The sequence below is a fragment of the Erigeron canadensis genome, chromosome 1 (assembly GCF_010389155.1).
Source record: "Erigeron canadensis isolate Cc75 chromosome 1, C_canadensis_v1, whole genome shotgun sequence".
NCBI classification, from domain to species: domain Eukaryota; kingdom Viridiplantae; phylum Streptophyta; class Magnoliopsida; order Asterales; family Asteraceae; genus Erigeron; species Erigeron canadensis.
The window spans coordinates 18628991-18647448 of NC_057761.1; the positions used below are offsets into that span (position 1 = coordinate 18628991).

The 18458-nt window shown below is 35.3% G+C and overlaps 3 protein-coding genes across 3 annotated transcripts; all 3 read right to left on the reverse strand.

Moving 5' to 3' along the window:
• Positions 1 to 1655: 1655 nt before the first annotated feature.
• Positions 1656 to 7890, reverse strand: LOC122583494 (conserved oligomeric Golgi complex subunit 5). Its single transcript, XM_043755894.1, has 3 exons — positions 6744 to 7890; positions 5708 to 6181; positions 1656 to 2751 (listed from the first exon to the last, which is right to left on the reverse strand). The coding sequence occupies exons 1-3, from the start codon at positions 7806 to 7808 to the stop codon at positions 1819 to 1821; spliced, it is 2472 nt and encodes an 823-aa protein (XP_043611829.1). The 5' UTR covers positions 7809 to 7890; the 3' UTR covers positions 1656 to 1818.
• A 2502-nt stretch (positions 7891 to 10392) lies between these two features.
• Positions 10393 to 12756, reverse strand: LOC122578892 (probable E3 ubiquitin-protein ligase XERICO). Its single transcript, XM_043750944.1, has 3 exons — positions 12514 to 12756; positions 11898 to 11962; positions 10393 to 11207 (listed from the first exon to the last, which is right to left on the reverse strand). Exons 1-3 carry the CDS (start codon positions 12637 to 12639, stop codon positions 10721 to 10723), a joined length of 678 nt encoding a protein of 225 aa, XP_043606879.1. The 5' UTR covers positions 12640 to 12756; the 3' UTR covers positions 10393 to 10720.
• Positions 12757 to 14024: 1268 nt separating this feature from the next.
• Positions 14025 to 15610, reverse strand: LOC122608006 (F-box protein At3g07870-like). Its single transcript, XM_043781089.1, has one exon. It carries the CDS (start codon positions 15476 to 15478, stop codon positions 14294 to 14296), a length of 1185 nt encoding a protein of 394 aa, XP_043637024.1. The 5' UTR covers positions 15479 to 15610; the 3' UTR covers positions 14025 to 14293.
• Between the last annotated feature and the right edge of the window lie 2848 nt (positions 15611 to 18458).

Here is an 18458-nt window from a genome sequence, read left to right on the forward strand (position 1 = left end):
CAAAATAGTCAAGCAAACCAAGCGTAAAGGTTGAAAAAGGGTATCTAACATTACCCTCAGTCATGGATTTAATATAAAAACCGACAAACCCATCAGGGGGGATAAGAACGGTATCACCATCAGAGGGAATCAAGAAAGACGATATTTTCCCAAGAAAATATTTCTCAACAAATTTGTTTAGCCGCGACCAAATGACGGTTGATTCAGTAGTTTCGATGCCCCCTTTTGACATCGAAATATGGTAATCAAAAGATAAACACACAGATGAAAGAAAAAAAAAGAAGGAAATCACGTACCTACTGTGTTAATCGGAAGAGGAATAAATCAAAAACCTTAGGAGAGAAGGAGATATTTTCGAAGCAGATAAAAAATAAAGGAAAAGGACAAAAATCAGATTTATATACAAGGCTGCATAAAGATCATGACCATCCACAAGTCGCCTAGGGATACGCGCCCATCTACCACCCTTAATTAGCTTTCAAATCAATTTAATTAAAGGCGGTTTAGGGAATTTACAAGAACTACCCCTGAAGAATGCACGACGCATATTATAGTCCAACGCAATGCTTATTCAGGAAAAATTATCATCTTGGACTGGGGGGCTTGATGATGTACCCTCTCAGCAGTACGCAGGACCCACCACACGAAGGAATAGTAACACGTTACGACACGAAGGCTGTCTGTAACAAGGGCTTCCGCAGTAAGATAAAAAGGATAAGAATTATTCCCCTATAGTTTCGGGATATGATCTTATCACTTGCGGCCAATATTTAAGGAAATTATATCCCGGGCCTAAGACTTAAGAAACCCTAAAACGGCCTACTTGTTCTTCAAGAACACTCACCCTATAAAAGGAGACCTATAAGACCTATTAAAGGCACTAAACAACGGATCTACGATCACACACTGATCGTGCGAAAAACTTTATTGGCGTAAAGAGATTAACTCTACCATTTGGGAATCGCCAACAAGCCATTCTAACAACACATAATCTCCCGTCGTATCGACCTCGGTTCGGTGCACAAACAGGATCTCCTTCCAGTTTTAGTAGATAATATGTTATTATCATTTTACGTGTTTATTTCTCTTATAGTTACATCAAAATCATTCTTTTTCTTTCTTTAGTGTTTTCTCGGATTGGAACGTTTTCTTGGATCGGAATAGGTGCCTTTTGTATTAGCTAGATTTTTACTAGCACATTTTAAATATATGAAATTTTAATGCCAACTAAAAAAAAAAACTATAAAAACTGAGATATCTGATAGAGCCTAGAGGTATCTCACACACCCTCGTGACAACAAAAAGGAGGTCAATCAAGGGTTCATAGAGCCAACCCTTGCAGCCAGCCCAAAATTCAGGCCCGCACTATGCAGTCAAGAGACGCAACCTTCGTTGGAAAAGAAAACATCGCGTTAATGATCACGTCCCACTTTTGTTGAGTACGCATTGCTTTGTATGCTTGATCTAAAATGATATTAGCAAGTACCTTAACGACTATCCAAGCACCATTCAGTGTCAGACATGTCCTATCAAGCAAGAAGCATCAGTCTACTTGCAAACTGAAAGCTCAAACATAATGTACACAACTATACGATGAGTCACTCATTCTCAGACTAGGCAATGATGTATAAACCGAGGAACCGAAACAGCGCATGTGTATAAAAAGTGAAATAATGAAACCTTATACAATCACTAGAACTTCAGTATGGCTTAAGAAACGCAGCCACACAAATTACAACAGCATGAGACGGAGCCTGATCCAAACAATTACATCCAAATAATAACTAAAAATGGACCTTATAAATCCAGTAGCCAAACTTAATTTGTCGTGTTTAATTTCTTAGAAACAACATTATTTTCTACTATAGACGAGCCAATACTCAACATAAGAGGATATACAGGACTAAACTCCTTGTCTCCTCTCGCTCTCACTTGAACTGCATAATCATCAAGGGTTGCTTTGATCCCTCTCCATATCTGGTCTTCGCCTTGAGAATCAAGCCACAGTGAATATTGTGTTGGACTAAGTTTGTTTCTCTGCATCGGGGACTGCAACTCATCGGGTCCACGAGAATAAAGATGGTGAAGTATGACACTCGGTGGCAAGTCTTGAAGGAGAGGTGATGCAGCAAGTTGTGATGTTTCAAGAAAAATAACAGGGCGTAAGGCACGAAGGGCTCGGTATGGTGCACCAAGTAGTTCCACCGGGTACAAGTTACCCACAGCTAATTCCAGCTCAGCCATATCTCGAGCCATTCTGAGCTTCCCTGACTCGGATAACGGCCTAACTAAAGCCGCATGTCTAATGAAGAATATTAGAACACGCGAAGCCATGCTTCTGACTAGTCTCACACAAATGGTTTCAGGCCTGGTTGATGCATCCTTCGATGAAGGCAATAGCTTTGACAAAATCTCTTTACGAAAATGGGAAATGTGTTTTTGTAACTCTTCCATGTAGGATGATGCGTTGTTGTCCATTGCAGCATCTGCACCAAGCGGTGCAAAATTCTGGTTGTGGATTTGGAGAATGGTTGTCTCTAGACGGCCAACCATGGATTGGAATAAGGACGTGACCGACTCACAGGCAACTTCATATATGGTGTTAAGTGAAGGGGACAAAACATCTGATCCCTTTGTCATAGCGGATATGCTTTCATGGATGTCCTGCAAACACTGGCAGAGTGTGAAGTTTCTGAGTTGAGCTGGAGTGGCGGGGCTGGATATTTGGCGGGCTTCAGGGCCCGTTGATATCTACAGTCAAAGGTTTAACCTTGATTAGTCACGTATTACAGATATCGAAAAAGAAAAAATATAAAAGATAGGTATAAAGCTAGAGGTTGTTTATTTGACCCACTAGTGTATTAATGGGTCAACTCTGATTATGTTTCATCTCTAACGCTTCGAACTGGTAATTGGTAAAGCTCAATAAACTTACTAGAAAGAAATGGGTCAACACGCCAAAAGTTATCAAAAATGTATGTCAGGATTTGTATTTGAAGCACAAAGTTTAAGAACTTTGGGCAATTTTCACATCAACCCAACGAGTCAACCCATACCAAAAACTACCTGATCTATGATCCAACCCACCTAACCCACCCATTTGCCACCTCTGAAATACCTAGTCAGTTTCTACTCTGCTGCTATGTTGTTAATAACGGTGGTATATCGGTTATCGGTCCTTCCCTAAAATACCAGTCAAAATAACGGTTCCGATATTAACGGTGGTATTTACAGATATTTTACCGATATTTAGTTTTTAAATATCGGTTTAACGGTGTTAATACAGGTTTTTTCTTTTTTTCTTTTTTTTTGGGGCCCAAAACTAATAAATACTTAATAGTCCAATCCTAAATAAATAAAAGCCCAAATTTCCAGCCCTAATTCTAACATAAAATGAAAAAAAACGGTCCAACTCTAATTTTCCAATCAAGGGATCGATCAGAAGAGTTTCTCCTCCATGTCTTCACTTCTCAAGTAATCCATCAGTTTCTCTGTATACACTTCTCTATCCTGTTTCAAATACTTTTAAGCTTGACTTTTAATATTAGTATTAAGTTTTAAGTATTAATTATATTGGAATTTATATATATTGCATAATATTATAATCATCATTATACCACAGTTATACCACCGCTATAATCGGTATATCAAATATCGGTCCTCGACCGTTATAACCGATATGTAAGTATTAACAACATAGCTCTGCTGTTTATATAACTATTACATGTTGCATTGATATGGAACTCCTAAGTAACTTCTTTCGGTTTCTTTTCAGTCAGTGTGGTTGAATTATGCTCATATACTCAATTATAGTTCAAAATTCAAAAAAAGATATACTTGGGTTGTTGTCTATATAACATATTAATATAAAATGAATAGCTATATAATTTGATGTGATTTTCAAAAGGAGGGACATAATAAGTTGCCAAATTTTGACTCATTGGGACATGGGAGTATATTACAGAGTATTGCAAATTTAAACTCTTTCAGGGATACAGAAGTATGTTATGTCATATTATACAAAGATATGGCTCATAGGGACATAGAACATTACGGAGAATGTCAAATTTGGACTCTAAGGGATACAAAAGTATGTTATTTCATAAAATACAAAGAAATGGCTGAAAAGTATTCCACAATTTAACACAAAAACAAAAATATAAGCCTCGAAACTCTACTTATGTTATATAGTTAGCTAAAAACATGTTCGTTTTAAGCTCTCTTAGGTTAGCCAATCCACCTTGACATTGACATATACTGCAATTATGACTTAATCATCACAGGAGCACTACAATATACCATAAGGCTACTCATCCACAGTTATCAGTTTTAACCATCGCACATCATCTATGTTGGTCTGTTTATTAGAATGTGGTTGGTAATTTTATTGATAATAATTATGTATTCATATTTCTCTGATTCTCCGGTGTTTCATTTTCCCATAGATCTTATCACACTTCTGATAAGTCAGGGTTAGTTGACTTAACTGACAACAATAGTAAATCACCATTTGGGATCCAGAGTTGAAAGTATTCTTCTCCCTCCATACTAAAAGTATATTAATACATGTGCACAACTACACTATTTTCAAACATATCTGCATTTATGACACATATGTAAGGCTACCCCCAAGAATAATATTTCAAAAGCGTAACCAGCAAAATGATTGTAGCCATGCCATATAAGACTCTACTCAATAAAGCATTTGCACCATTCTTGACTTTTGAACTTATAAGTACATCAAATTCACTATATTACCCCCTTCACCTCACTGTTTCATGCTTATGTCATTGCAAAATCTCTAGTAAAAACTCAGCAGTCAACACCAGCAAATTCCAAACCATTTATATTTACGTCTTAACCGAATATTAATCATTTCCATCTTTACATACATACACCAACAAATAAGAAAAATCAGCGCAGTCACCTTTCAGCCATGTGTCCTTGCTGTAACTTGAAAAAACCATTCACCTCTATAATTGCACAGACATGTTTTTAGTATTTAAGCGAACAGCACGGAAACATTTGCAATTATTCTCTGTTTTGTTTCTGTTACCATCTTTAAAGCATTGACCTTTGCATGAGTCTGTAAGCACATTACACGTGTTGATATATTGTTTTTCTTGACATTTATCTAGTACGGAGTAATAATTTTAGAACAGATGCTAATGCTTTGTTTTCAAGTTATCAAGCATACAGTGTATTTTCTTCTCAAGGAGGGCTTTTGTTCATTCAAGATAATCAATGGCTAACTCATTGGAATCTTCACATCACGGTTTTTGTCCAAGACTAGCGAGTGGCGAGTAATATAAAATGATGAAATTATTCCTATCAACTGTATAACGCTACAGATACTCAATTATCACAAAGAGCAAAAACAATACAGAAGTAACTAAATGATATAACAATATCAACAGCTTAGATCCGGACATTCTAAATTATAATCAACATATGATTATAAACATGATAAGCAAAATTTAGGGTTCTATATCACCTATTTATACATAGTGGTTCCATTCGTATGGTGACATAGAAACTGCAGTACATAAAAAACAAGTTTTCGCTACCAGGGAACAAAAATATGACTCTGTTCTATCCATTTAACAAATATATGCTGCATTATTATAATGCTTTCCAATAAATAAAAGTGAAAATATGCAATCACTGCTACTAGGTAAATATTACTTAATGAGTTAGCATGAATTACCTGGTACTCGGCTCGTTGAGCAAGCAAAAGCAAGACTTTGCTGATCTCACGCAGAACAAGAAATGTCAACCGTGCATCAGATTTAACAGCTTCAATTTCTTCTTGGATGCGTGATATAATTTTCATGATATCATCTTTGGAGGGAATATTACCACGATTTGACATAGGGAATACATTGTTTACAAGGTCTGATAGGCGACTCAAACATAGAGCCAAAAAAGCTGTCTGGAACACCTCAATGGCAGCAAGCATTTGATCTCTACCTTCTACTGTTATAGCAGGTAAAACCCCTTTCACATCTGTGTCCTGTGAAATTCTAACACCAAGATTTTCAATCATTTTGAAAAGTTTCGGATAACCAACAGTGAAAATCTCTTTAACAAAACTTGATGCTGTGAAAGTAGATTTCATTTGGTTTCCAAATGCTTTTACAATTGCCTCCCAAACACGAGCAGTTAAACTAGGGTCACCTTCCTGCAAATAAATACTCAGACTTTATCACATAATGTTAAAGATGCATATTTCTAAATAAACTCTAAAAGAGGCAATAATATAGTACAGAAATACACAAGCAACCCAATGACATATCGTGCATCAAAATCCATGAACAAACTAAAAGAAATTCAGTTAGTTTTCCAAATAATTTAGGTGAAACTATGCAATCAATTGAATGCCGGGTGCGCTATTGGTGCAGTGATTTAACATACGTATTCAACATCGTTTAAAAGCGCTAGAAGGACCTAGGAGTGAAAATAATCAAAAAGCACCAAATCAAAAGAGATAATGAAAACACATCTCTACATGTAGCATGGATCAATAACATTTCTGCACATTTTCTAGAAATGAAGCAGCTTTAACTTACTTGCCACTTCATTCATATAAAACAAATTGCGATGCAAATGGGAGGTATAACAATATATAATCACAAGAAATTAATAGTATCTGTGCACCATAAACAAAAAGGGGCATTCAAAAAGTATGACTGAAGCCGTATCCATATATTCAGCAAGTTTATTAACATATTGGCAAAACTGACCTGCATAACCTCATCAAGCAACAAGACATGAGTAAAAGGATCCCTTTTCTTAGACAAAACCCTCTGCAAATGCCAAACAGCAACCACAACCGAATGCAACTGATCCATACACGTAGCCATCCTCTGCCACAACGCTTCCTTGGCCTTAGCCCCACCACCAATCTGCGGTGTTCCACTTCTTTGTATCCCTCCCGGACCACCACTTCCAGAAGACGAGGAAGACGATATCGTCTTCATATCCAAAGCAACACTCACACTCTTAACAGCCTGACTCTTATACTTATTAATCAAACCGTCCACGGTACTTGTCAACTCACCCAAATTATAAAACACCTGTAAACCCGCACCAACTTCCGCCTGATTAAGCCCTTGAAGACCCCTTTCTAAAACCATCATCGCTTGCGTTCGCAGCCTCTGTCCCGATTCATAAACAAAACTCAATTCCTCATCAACGGGCAAAATTCCGGCCAAATCATACTCATTACACAAACTTAAAATCTCACTATGCAACTGTGCACCTTTAGAAAGATCTAACTTATCATTATCTAACTCAACCATAACATCACGAAGCTTTTTCGACAACCGAATTACGCGTAAACTATGTTGTAACAAATCAAGAGTAAAATGCAAATTAGAAAGCTGTACCGTTTTAGATCTAATCTGACGGTGAGGATCGGATAATTCGGAACGTACATTGCGAACAGACGACTGCAGAGATAACACGGCGGACCGGATCGAAAAAAGCGAGGATTCGGCGTCTTTTACGGAAGATAATTGAGATAATAAATCGGTGTGGCGAGAAAGGACTTGAGAACGGAGCTGTTTTTCTAAAAGATGGATACCTTCTTGGATTTTTTCGGCACGTGCGGCGGCGGTGCCGGAGGAGAGGGCTTCGGAGGAGAATTGGGTTTTGTTGAAATCGGGAGTGAGGAATTTGGAGAAAATCGGATCTGATGAGAAGGAATCGAGGAGTGATAGTGAAGAAGTGGAGGGTGAGGGTGTGGTTGTGGTGGGTGATTTGAATGTTGGATGGCGTTGGATCAATGGAGAAGAAGATGATGACATTTTTGGTGTCAGATTTTAAGCACAGGGAAGAAAGGAAGTTTTTTGTAAACGAGATCAACAGCCAGATCGCTTGGGTAATCAAATTTTGTTTATTTTATCTTCTACGAGTAGTTTTTTCTTATCAGCAATATGACAACCATTTTTTTTAACGAAAACGGATTCTATCGTTAAAATGGACATACTATGAGGATCAAATTTGCAATGGGAAATTATTAATCTTCCAAACCAAATATCCTAAAAAACCTCTTAATTATAAGATAATGTCATATGTAAAAATTAAGAGGGAGATGTAAAAGATAATAAGTGGATTACACATGTCAAATATTTATGATATTAAGAGGATTTTTAAGATATTTTTTAGGGGATTTACTATTTTCCTTTTGCAATTAACGACTCTATATTTAAAAGAGTGAAAATGATTAATCCCCCTAACTAAATACCTAATAATCTTTCAAACCTTGAGATGATAACATGTAAAAAAATCATGGGCAAGATTAGATAGGATAATTAGTGGACACCACATATCACATTATTAATGTTTTAGGAGAATTTTTAAAAGAATTTATCATTTTCTTTAACGCTATGTTCTTGAGTTTTTTTAAAGAAGGAAAAGAAAAGAATACGAAGGATTGTAAAAGGAGTTGTGTTCTTGAGTTGATTTTAGTGATAGAAAAGAAATGAAATGAGAGGATTTGAAAAGATAGTTTAGTTGATTTTGTTTAAAATATTTTCTTTCCATATTTGGGGTGATTTGAAAGGAAGAAACTTTCACCTCCAATCTTTTCTCTTCTTTTATAAACTAAACTTGAGAACATAGTGTAAAAGAATCAAATATTCTATGAAAAGCTTATTTTTATTATGGAATGATTGAACAAACTCTTTTTAGTTGAACAAGGTTTTCATACTTTATCAGATAAATTTTTATAGGGTTCCTTGCGAGTGTAAGAACTTGTTGTCGGTAGGAAATGGAAAAATAGCTAGAAAAAGCCACTAAAAGTATGGCATATCTTTTTTTTTTTTATGATTTCAATGAGTACGACAATACATATGCAACTTACTACTAGCTTTTATCTGTTCTTTCTCATGTTATTATATGTATATATACATCATGTCATCGATCATTTATATTACATTTGTGTGGCCCATTATAATGTATAGATGGCTTGTTTTTTCGTATCGTAATATAGATATATATTTTTTTTCTTCCGCTTGTGTATCTTTTATATGTAACTTAATATATTATGACAATAACACTGAACTGACCGTGGATTTGTCAAAAAGTGACTTTGAATTTGTTAAAAAGTGACTTTCTGTGCTAAAGTATGCATGGTATTTAGCGATTTGAACTAAAAAGAAAACCATATCAGTTCAAATCCTTTCATCAATAACAAAAATCTCTTTCAGTTATCCAACTTTAGTTATGTCTGTTCATCATATAGTTATACAACGTTTTATTTATCCTTTGATGAAATGGCAAGAATCCAAGCCAAGCTCGACCACTTATTGCAGATCTGGTGAACTTGATGAAATTCATTAGGATATGTGACGACCGCCCCGCACAAGCAAGAAATCAAGAAGTATTTGATTTAAAAGTTTGAGTTCAAATATTAGCATGAGCAAAATAGATAAAAAATTTTTTTATATATTTCATTAAAATCCAAGATAAGTAGTTTATCTTCATCCATATGATAAATTGGTGTCAAATCTGGAGATAGAACATGTAATAGACAAGGGGCTTTTTGAAAATAGGTTTATTTGAATTAGAGGTGGATATATAAAAAGATAATGTCGCTTAGTTCAACTTTGTCCTTCAAAAAAAGGTTAAAGTGTTTTTTTTTTCTTTCAAAATAACTAGGGAAGGCTGCAAAAGTAACATTCAATGTTTGCTCCGATACGTTACGAGACTTAAAAATCGACACTCAATGACGTCTAATAATTATTAAATTAGTCCGGTGAGACTAGTAAATTTTCTTAACTATTTAGGCGTTTGATCTCTACCTTCTACGGTTAAAGGAGGTAAAAACCCTTGAAACACTTGCACTAATCATGAGCATCAAAAAAAAAAATAATGTTCGATCATGATCATTTTCCAAATATTTGCTTCATGTTATGTTCCACCATCACCATCCAAATAAGGTTTATTCATTTACAATTTCGTAAACTTTCCCATTAGTATTCTACAAGATGTTGTATTACAATGTGTACTCGGATAAGATTTGAGCAATGCCAAAAGGAAAACAATGAAGAAAACAATAACTAGGCTTTAATGCTCTTGTTAAGTCATTAAGAATTGTTTACTAAATTTGGAGTTGAGGGAAGAGACGTACATGATAGAATGAAATATAGATAGAAAATGTTCGGTTTTAGCATTCAATCCGGCCCTTTACTAAATCCGGACCACAATCGAATCGGGAATACATGATCCAATTTACGGTTCTCAAACTCTCCACATTTTGTTTTCAGTTTGGTCCGGTCCACAACCAATCTGGCCGGGTCTTGGGCCAATGATCACTCCTAATTACATAAGCAACTCAACAAACTAAACACCTATCAACTGTTACATTACATGAAGCTTGTAGGACAGTTTAACAAAACGAATCATAATCAATCTTATAAGCTTAATAATTTGCATTTAACGTACTTTGGAATATTGGCCAACAAACACATACTCTCACTAGGCTTGATTTAAAAACCAAACCTACATGAAAGTAGGCCAAGGACAAAGACTACGTAGCAAACAATTCAGCCATGCTACATTGATAGCCAAATGCCATCAATCATAATATTCACACAACAGAGACACGGTATCAGATATAGTAGCATTATTTTAATTTACCGTTTAATGTGAAAAACAACAAAAAATGAAAAACATCACTGCTTCAAGAAAGGGGCATCCATCGGAGCCCAAGTAATCAACCCCTAGCTTCCAAGTCTCTTATAAAAGAAATCAACTCACGTGCAAACGGGTCATTGCCTAGCTCACTATGATTACTGGTTCGAGTTCCTTCAGGCAGATCACTAATCACAAACCGACAAACTGGGCATTGGCCATTGCTCTTTACCCATGGTACGATGCAGTTATCATGAAACATATGATTGCATGGTGTGAGTGTCACCATTTCTCTTGCTCTAAAGTCATCTAAACAGATAGCACATCTCTTGTCATCCTCACTGTTGCTTTTCTCTAGTGCTTTATCTCTATAATATAGGCTTACTTGTTTAATACCAGGGTTGTAGATTTCCCTCCTAAGCTTCTGCAGGCCTTTATTTTGCTGGTCTTCCATTAATAAAGGATTAGTTGCAATATGGGATTGGCTGGCAGATCCTGGCCACCCGTATGCATTTCTTGGCATATTGGTGTTGCGTGACAGGTTTCCCATTGAAGGCTCAGATGTGACCCTAGTCAAGCACGTCAAAAATCACAATATTTTGGATCAGAACACTTAGTGAAACCTTTATTGAAAAAGAATATTATTGAACAAATATAGTGCTCTTATTCATACTTAGAACTCTCGAGTCTCGACACTTGACTATTATACAATATTCAACTTTCTTGGACGAGTAAAAAAAAAAAATAATTCAGGTCAACCCAATCTGATATTCTGATCCAAACAAAAATCATCTGTTATGACCCAAACCCATTGAACTGATAAATCAAACCACCCAAAGAAACTAGGGAAGCAACTTTAGTCACAAATAGAAAAAGGTTCGGGTTAACTCAATCTGATCTAAACAAAAATCATCTGTTACGGCCCAACCCATTGAACTGGTAAATCAAACCACCCAAAGAAACTAGGAAAGCAACTTTAGTCACAAATAGAACATGTTCGGGTCAACTCAATCTGATCCAAACAAAAATCATCTTTTTTGACCCAAACCCATTTAACTGGTAAATCAAACCACCCAAAGGAACTAGGGGAACAACTTTAGTCACGCCCATGTTCATGATACATCTAGTAAATCATTTAACAAATGCCACATTAAAAATATAGTTTCTCCACTTATCTTTCGCAAATCCCAACCAGTTCAGCAAGCTTATAAAATGAAAGGAATACTTCGAGCATATATAACCAACAGATTAGGACTTACCTGGTTAAAACAATGGGTTGCACAAACGCTCCATTTCCTAACGGGCCTAGTGGACCCATAACACCCTGTAATTATTTAAGAATCATTCAATTTAATGATGCATGTGTAACAAAAATTATAGATTTAGCTTGTTTCATGTGTTTCTACATTTTCATGATAAGTTTGGATGTGCTTATTGCTATTGATTACTGTAACTTTTTTTTTTTTAATTGATACAGGGAAAAAATAACCCCTATTTACAATTACAAGAATCTGGACCAACCACATGCAGATTTAGCTGATACAAAAAAGTGCATACACAAGACAGGCCTTGTGTCCGATGACCTATTTAATAGCCATTTTGATATTTAAGTGATTAATGCTACTGATTGTTACATATCCTTAGATAAATCTCGAAAATAAATTTTCTCACACAGAGTTTTTACTTGTTTTGTCCCATACCATTAGTGAGCCTATACAATCATAAAAAGTGTGATTATAATGATATAATCATTTTTATCTGAACTCTTGAGTTTCAATCAATAATCAGTTTAAAGTTTAAATGCACATCCAAGCACCTCACCATACAATTCGATATAATATAAGATTGGAAAATTAAGAGTAAACAGTTACTTACATATGTAAAGCAAGGAAGTAGTGACACGGAAGAAACATGGATCCTGTTGAGGGGTCCATCATCATAAGGTACACTGGCATGCTGCAAATAGCCCGAGTGCAAGAGATCATTGGTGCGGTTGTTCATGCTGGATAAATGCTTTTAAAAGAAGTTATAGTTATTTCAATTACAACTTTACAAGGACTGATTCCTTTGTTTTCTAATATGTTTATAGAGATTAAAGTTTCACACTTTCCTGCTTTATTCTCTTAGCTAATGTGTGGGATCAAGCTGTAACCAAAGGGACTTATAGTTACTTAGTGATGGTATCTTATTCCCCTTTTTGTGTGTGGAGAAAATTAGCGGTTAATACGGCAAAAGAATATTGATATGTCAATATCATAATATATTATACGACAGATATTTAATTGACTGAAAATAGAATAAAGATTAATGAATTTCTCCCGTTTGTATTGAATATGTGTTTTCATTTAAACCCAAATAAAACCTCTTTTTTTACATAGTCAATTGGGCACATCAACAACTTCTAAGCAATTTCAATTTAGACTAGTATACCATTACACACCTAAAAAAAATAAGGAGTCTGGATGTAATTATGTAATCAAGACTGTACTTCCATTTTTCTTTACTTTATATTTATAAAAGATTTTATAAACAGACATCTATTGTTGATATATTAGCTCTTCTTTGCACTTTTATTCTTATCATACAGTTTAGGTATAACAATTTAATTTCATTCTTCAACAGAATATCTATGTACTATGAAGTCGGCAAAAGACGAACAAGTAAAGGCAGTTTGATATGTTTAGGTGGTGATTAGAATTGTTCCACGTGATAACTTATAAGTGTACAAGACAGATACTCTAAACAAATTAACGTACCACACAGCAAACTTAACACTGATATATTTAAAATCTTATAAGACTATATTAGCAGCAGTCTACTATTTGTAACTCTAAAACATGTCGTACTAGCAACAGTTGGAGCAGAACGTAAGGCCCTCTTGCTTGCATAATGTAACCTATTGAGTAAAAGTTACTTAAAATCTGAAGTTTTAGGCTTAAAAGAAGAACTGTATTGGTGGATGCAGAACTTGAGACTGCCAGAATGAGTATGCACTATGCAGAAGGAAGGTGAGGATGATGTCAAGTCATCATTCCCCTTATGCACTGGGCCACACACGTGCTTATCTTGTTATTTGTAAGTTAAATCGGGAAAAGTGAGCCAATATGAGAACTTTCAACCCTTCTAGATAATTCACTACTATATAACACTAAGGAAAAAATAAAAGATGACTAACACAATTTACGTCTATCACAAGGGGTATACAAAATATTTCAAGTCAAATAGTTTAAGTAACTAGAACAAGTGAACTTTGCTATTAATCGAAAAAAAAAATAATAACTTAGCATGGTTTATTTCTAACATGAGGGCTTAAACAACATATTCCATATGGAAATAGTTTCAACAACTAGAACAAGGCAACATTGCTAATAATCTAGAAAACAACATTTAGATAGAAAATAAGGACTTGTATAGAGAATTACTTATATAGTTAGATCCATCATTTGAACAAAGAAGGCATCAGGAACCATGTCTGATAGATTGGTTCTTCGAGAAACCATCTCTCCTTCACTCATACAGTTTATTCCTAACACTAGGGCTTAACAACATATCCGATATGTAACTATTTCAACAACTAAAACAAGGTAAACTTTGTTAATAATCTAGAAAACAACAACATTTTAGATCGAAAACAAAGACTTGTGTAGAGAATTACTCATATAGTTAAATCCATCATTCGAACAAAGAAGGCATCAGGAACCACATCCGACAAATTGGTCCTTCGGGCTACCTTCCCTCCTTTAATAGGAAGCAAACTTCCAACATGATTAAACACATCCGACCAATAAGCAACCCCATTGTCCCCCAAATTCGTAACCCTTTGTGAATCGGAATCATAAACAACCAACTGACCACCCTCCTTCTCCAACAAAAACTCACGTTTTAGTCCACAACCTAACATCCTACCGACCTTATCCTCAAGTTCAAACTCCCTATATTTCATCCACGACGAAACCACTCCATATTCATTCATCACCCACACTTGAAACCGTTTCCCAGACATACCAATCACACCCAACAAACCCTCAACCACAACAACATTCCACCTAACTTTCGAATCATCATCATCATCATCATCATCAAAGTCAAATTCAGGAGGCATTATATACCTAAACGCCTCATCACGAAAATCAAAACAAACTATAACTTTCTTCCCCTGCCTCTCCTCAAACCCGATAGCATTCCAATGAAACCTCCCATTCAAAAAGACACTACTTGCAGACTCCACAATTAAAAACCGCACACGGGTCTTAATCTCCTTCCAAGAATTCGTACTCAACGAGTACATCTCCACTTGGTTCAATGGATACCCATAATACACAATCCTCAAAACTTTATAATCATCAACCAATTCATCAAACCCGAATCCCAAAACCACTTTAATCGGACCTGCACGAGGTCTATCGATACCCGAAACAGGCAAATCCTTAAAAACTCTGGTGGCAGGATTCCATATCAATATGATAGAAGCAATGGGCAAAACGGTCAAACAAACTAACCCGTTACACGACCCGGAAACACGCAACGGTTTCGTGATCTTAAGAAAGGGAATGTCAATTTGGATTGGGATTTTGATGTGTTTATTGATATCATCTGATGGAATGAAACCTATGTTTTGATCAGATGGGGAAGAAGATGATGATGATAAAGTTTGAGGGGTGAAAATGAAAGAAGGGTCAGAATGAAAGGATTGAGTTTGAAAATGTTTGATGATGAAATTAGGGTTTCGAAAAAGGGAGTACCATGATTTGCAGACTGATTTGAAACGGAGGATGTGTCTGGCTGGAACTCGGGACAGGATGTCGTTTATTATTATATCTTTTGGTAGCTCTTGAGACATGGAGATGGATTCTGGTTTCTAAAACAACTGAAATTGGATCAGCTTTTTATGCATACATATAATGTGTATTAGTAGAGAGTGTGATAAACAGGGTGAACACAAGATAATGTAGTGTATGTATTGTATTGTATTCCGATATCAAAAGTGTGTGTCATTATGTGTTCGGGATGACTTTTAACACGTGTACTGCTATAACCTTTTTTAAAAAGATTTTATTTAATATTATCTATATCTATATCTAGATTTAGAACAAGAGTTATTTAAGAACCTACAAATAAAAAAAATTCAAGAATCATTTTGGACATTAAATTCTTTCTCTCAATCTTTCTCTTCAAATCATTCAAAATTCTTTATCTCACAAATCGTAAATCGTTAAACGAAACAAAAAACATGAGTAGTCTTAAAATTTCGTCCTCAATCCAATTCGATATACTTTTGACGACTTTTTAATTTTCGTTTTTTTTTCCTCTTGTACTTGTGTACCTACACATGTGTAGGATCATTGTTTTCACATGTAAATTAGTAAATGAACATATGTACACAACAATGAAGGTTAAGGGCGGAGCCTGTCAATCCATGGTGGAGCCATGGTGGCTAATGACGGAGCCCGTCAGTCCATGGCGGAGCCATAGCGGCTAAGGGCAGAGCCCGTTAGGTAGATCACCCCATCACCGGTCACCCCCTATGACCTATCACCTTTTATGACCTATCACCCTCAATGACCTATCACCCCACCAGCTTTGGTTTATGAATATCCTTAAGGGCGAAGCCCGCTCCGAATCATAATTTTTATTTAACCTTCAAATGTGTAAGTTATGTGTAAGTACCAAAAAGAAAATGAAAATTAAAAAGTCGTCAAAAGTATATCGAATTAGATCTCTAATGAAAGAGGACGAAATTTTAAGACTACCCATGCTTTTTGTTTCGTCTAACGATTTACGGTTTGTTAGAAAAAACATTTTGAATGATTTGGGTCAATTTTTTTATTTAATTGAATAGAGAAAAAAAAGAGAAAAAATGTGTGGTCCTGAATGGTTTTTGAGTTTTTTTTTTTATGAGTTCTCAAAATAACTCACCCCTCTATATCTATATCTATATTATAAAGCAAAAAACCTCTAGATTTTCAACATTAAACTTAAATTTTCAATATTGATTTTAAGTACTTACCCAAAATACCCCTCCTATCTATTCTGTATTTATCTAAAATAACTATAATACTTTTTCTCCCTCCTCAAATCTCAACAAATTATTTTTTTTCTTTGTTCTCCAAAAATCATTTATTATTTCAATTCATTCAAAATATTTTATCTTAAAAACCGTACATCGATAAATTATAAAAATTATATGGGTGTTCTTAAAATTTCATGCTCTTTCGTTAGAGATATCATTCGATATACTTTCGATGAATTTTTAAATAGGAGGCGGAGCCCGTACGACTAAGGCATTTGATTATCATACTCTATTACATATCAACTCCTATGACTTATCACACTCTATGACATATCACAATCTATGACCTAGCTATCAACCCCACTATCTCACCGCCGCAACGCATGGTACTTACCCTCGTTAAATATTGAAACCTAACAAAATACGTGGATTGAAACTTTCTATAAACTATTATTTTCAACTTCTTTTCCCAACATAAACTGTTATTTGTGTTCTTACATGATAAGTACTCGTGTAAGACGGCGGTATAACGACGGTGGTGGATGCGACATTGATTGATGTGGGTAATTGATTTCAATGTAATCTCTATCTCTATCTATATTGCTTAATAAAGCAACCCCCCTCCCTATTAAATATTTATGTCTTTAAAATACCTTATTTGCCCTTGGACTTTTTTGTTTTTTTTTTCCTTTACGTAACTACCCAAAATCCCTAATAAAGCAGACCGTCTTCCCCACTACTGCCGCCGTATTGCGTGGGTACCATGCTCGTTAATGTAAAAAGATCATGGATATATTTTTTAACATAAATGTATAGTTAAGGGAATAATTGTAACAAAACTCCACTTCTAAACTAAAGATAGGGTATTATTATGCAACTTAAATCAGTACTAAACTTCTATAACAGAGTATTCTATACACAAATCCTCAAAAGATTATAACAAATTTTTATATGCTAGCGTAGTCATCAACCTCAAAATCTCACAAATCTTCTATGTGCATCTCTCAAGCTTTATCTTCAATTTTAGTTATGCAAAAATCAGCTATAAATATTTTATCATTTTTGTCTTAGTAAACCTGCCGCATGAAAAGATAAACTGCGGCTGAGACAATTACTCAGTGCGCAGATATGGATAACGATAACAATAAGAATAGATGAAGAAATAAGAAAGTACTAAAAGAAAACAAGTTCAAATTATTTCCAAAAGTCCCCTTCACACACCACCCTTAACACCAGAGTAAAAATATTTTAAGGTTGAAGCAAAGAAAGGTTTGGGATGTTTTATAACGAGTATCCTACATACCAAATATCCAAGAGCACACTCCCGATACCCAATAATAATATCACAAATCAAAGTTAATACACCAGATGTGCACCTCTGTGTGTATCTAACCCGGAAGGTATGTATGACACTACATCACACATCCGTACAATAATCATATCATAACATAGCCTAGGATGCATCCATATGCCTCCACAAATAATTATAAAGGCTCTCCCACGAGCATAATCACATATCACATATCATATAAAAAAGGTGGAGACGTCATGGACTAATCACACCGCCACGGATAGTGTCATGTCATTGGTCGCCACAATGACATGCCTGTGGTACCTCCACAGGTAGTTAACTCGGTATTCTTAACTCCTGTATACAACTAAAGGGTTTCAAAAATTTCACAAGCTCACAAAATCCAACCTTACTCCATAAATATTTTCAAGATCCACATGTCCAAGTTTCTTAAAGTACATTTCAACAAGATTTTTCTCCAAGTCAAAGGTTTCACAATTTATCAATTCAAAATAACAT

What these genes read in the sequence shown, in the direction of transcription:
- LOC122583494 (XM_043755894.1), bottom strand. Translation starts at nt 7,808, where the DNA reads ATGTCATCATCTTCTTCTCCATTGATCCAACGCCATCCAACATTCAAA. An exon ending in TGCTTGATGAGGTTATGCAG is followed by an intron (nt 6,182 to 6,743) that starts GTCAGTTTTGCC and finishes ATTTATTTGCAG; the next exon opens with GAAGGTGACCCTAGTTTAAC. An exon ending in CTCAACGAGCCGAGTACCAG is followed by an intron (nt 2,752 to 5,707) that starts GTAATTCATGCT and finishes CTTTGACTGTAG; the next exon opens with ATATCAACGGGCCCTGAAGC.
- LOC122578892 (XM_043750944.1), bottom strand. Translation starts at nt 12,639, where the DNA reads ATGAACAACCGCACCAATGATCTCTTGCACTCGGGCTATTTGCAGCAT. An exon ending in TACTTCCTTGCTTTACATAT is followed by an intron (nt 11,963 to 12,513) that starts GTAAGTAACTGT and finishes AAATAATTACAG; the next exon opens with GGTGTTATGGGTCCACTAGG. An exon ending in CAACCCATTGTTTTAACCAG is followed by an intron (nt 11,208 to 11,897) that starts GTAAGTCCTAAT and finishes GTGCTTGACTAG; the next exon opens with GGTCACATCTGAGCCTTCAA.
- LOC122608006 (XM_043781089.1), bottom strand. Translation starts at nt 15,478, where the DNA reads ATGTCTCAAGAGCTACCAAAAGATATAATAATAAACGACATCCTGTCC.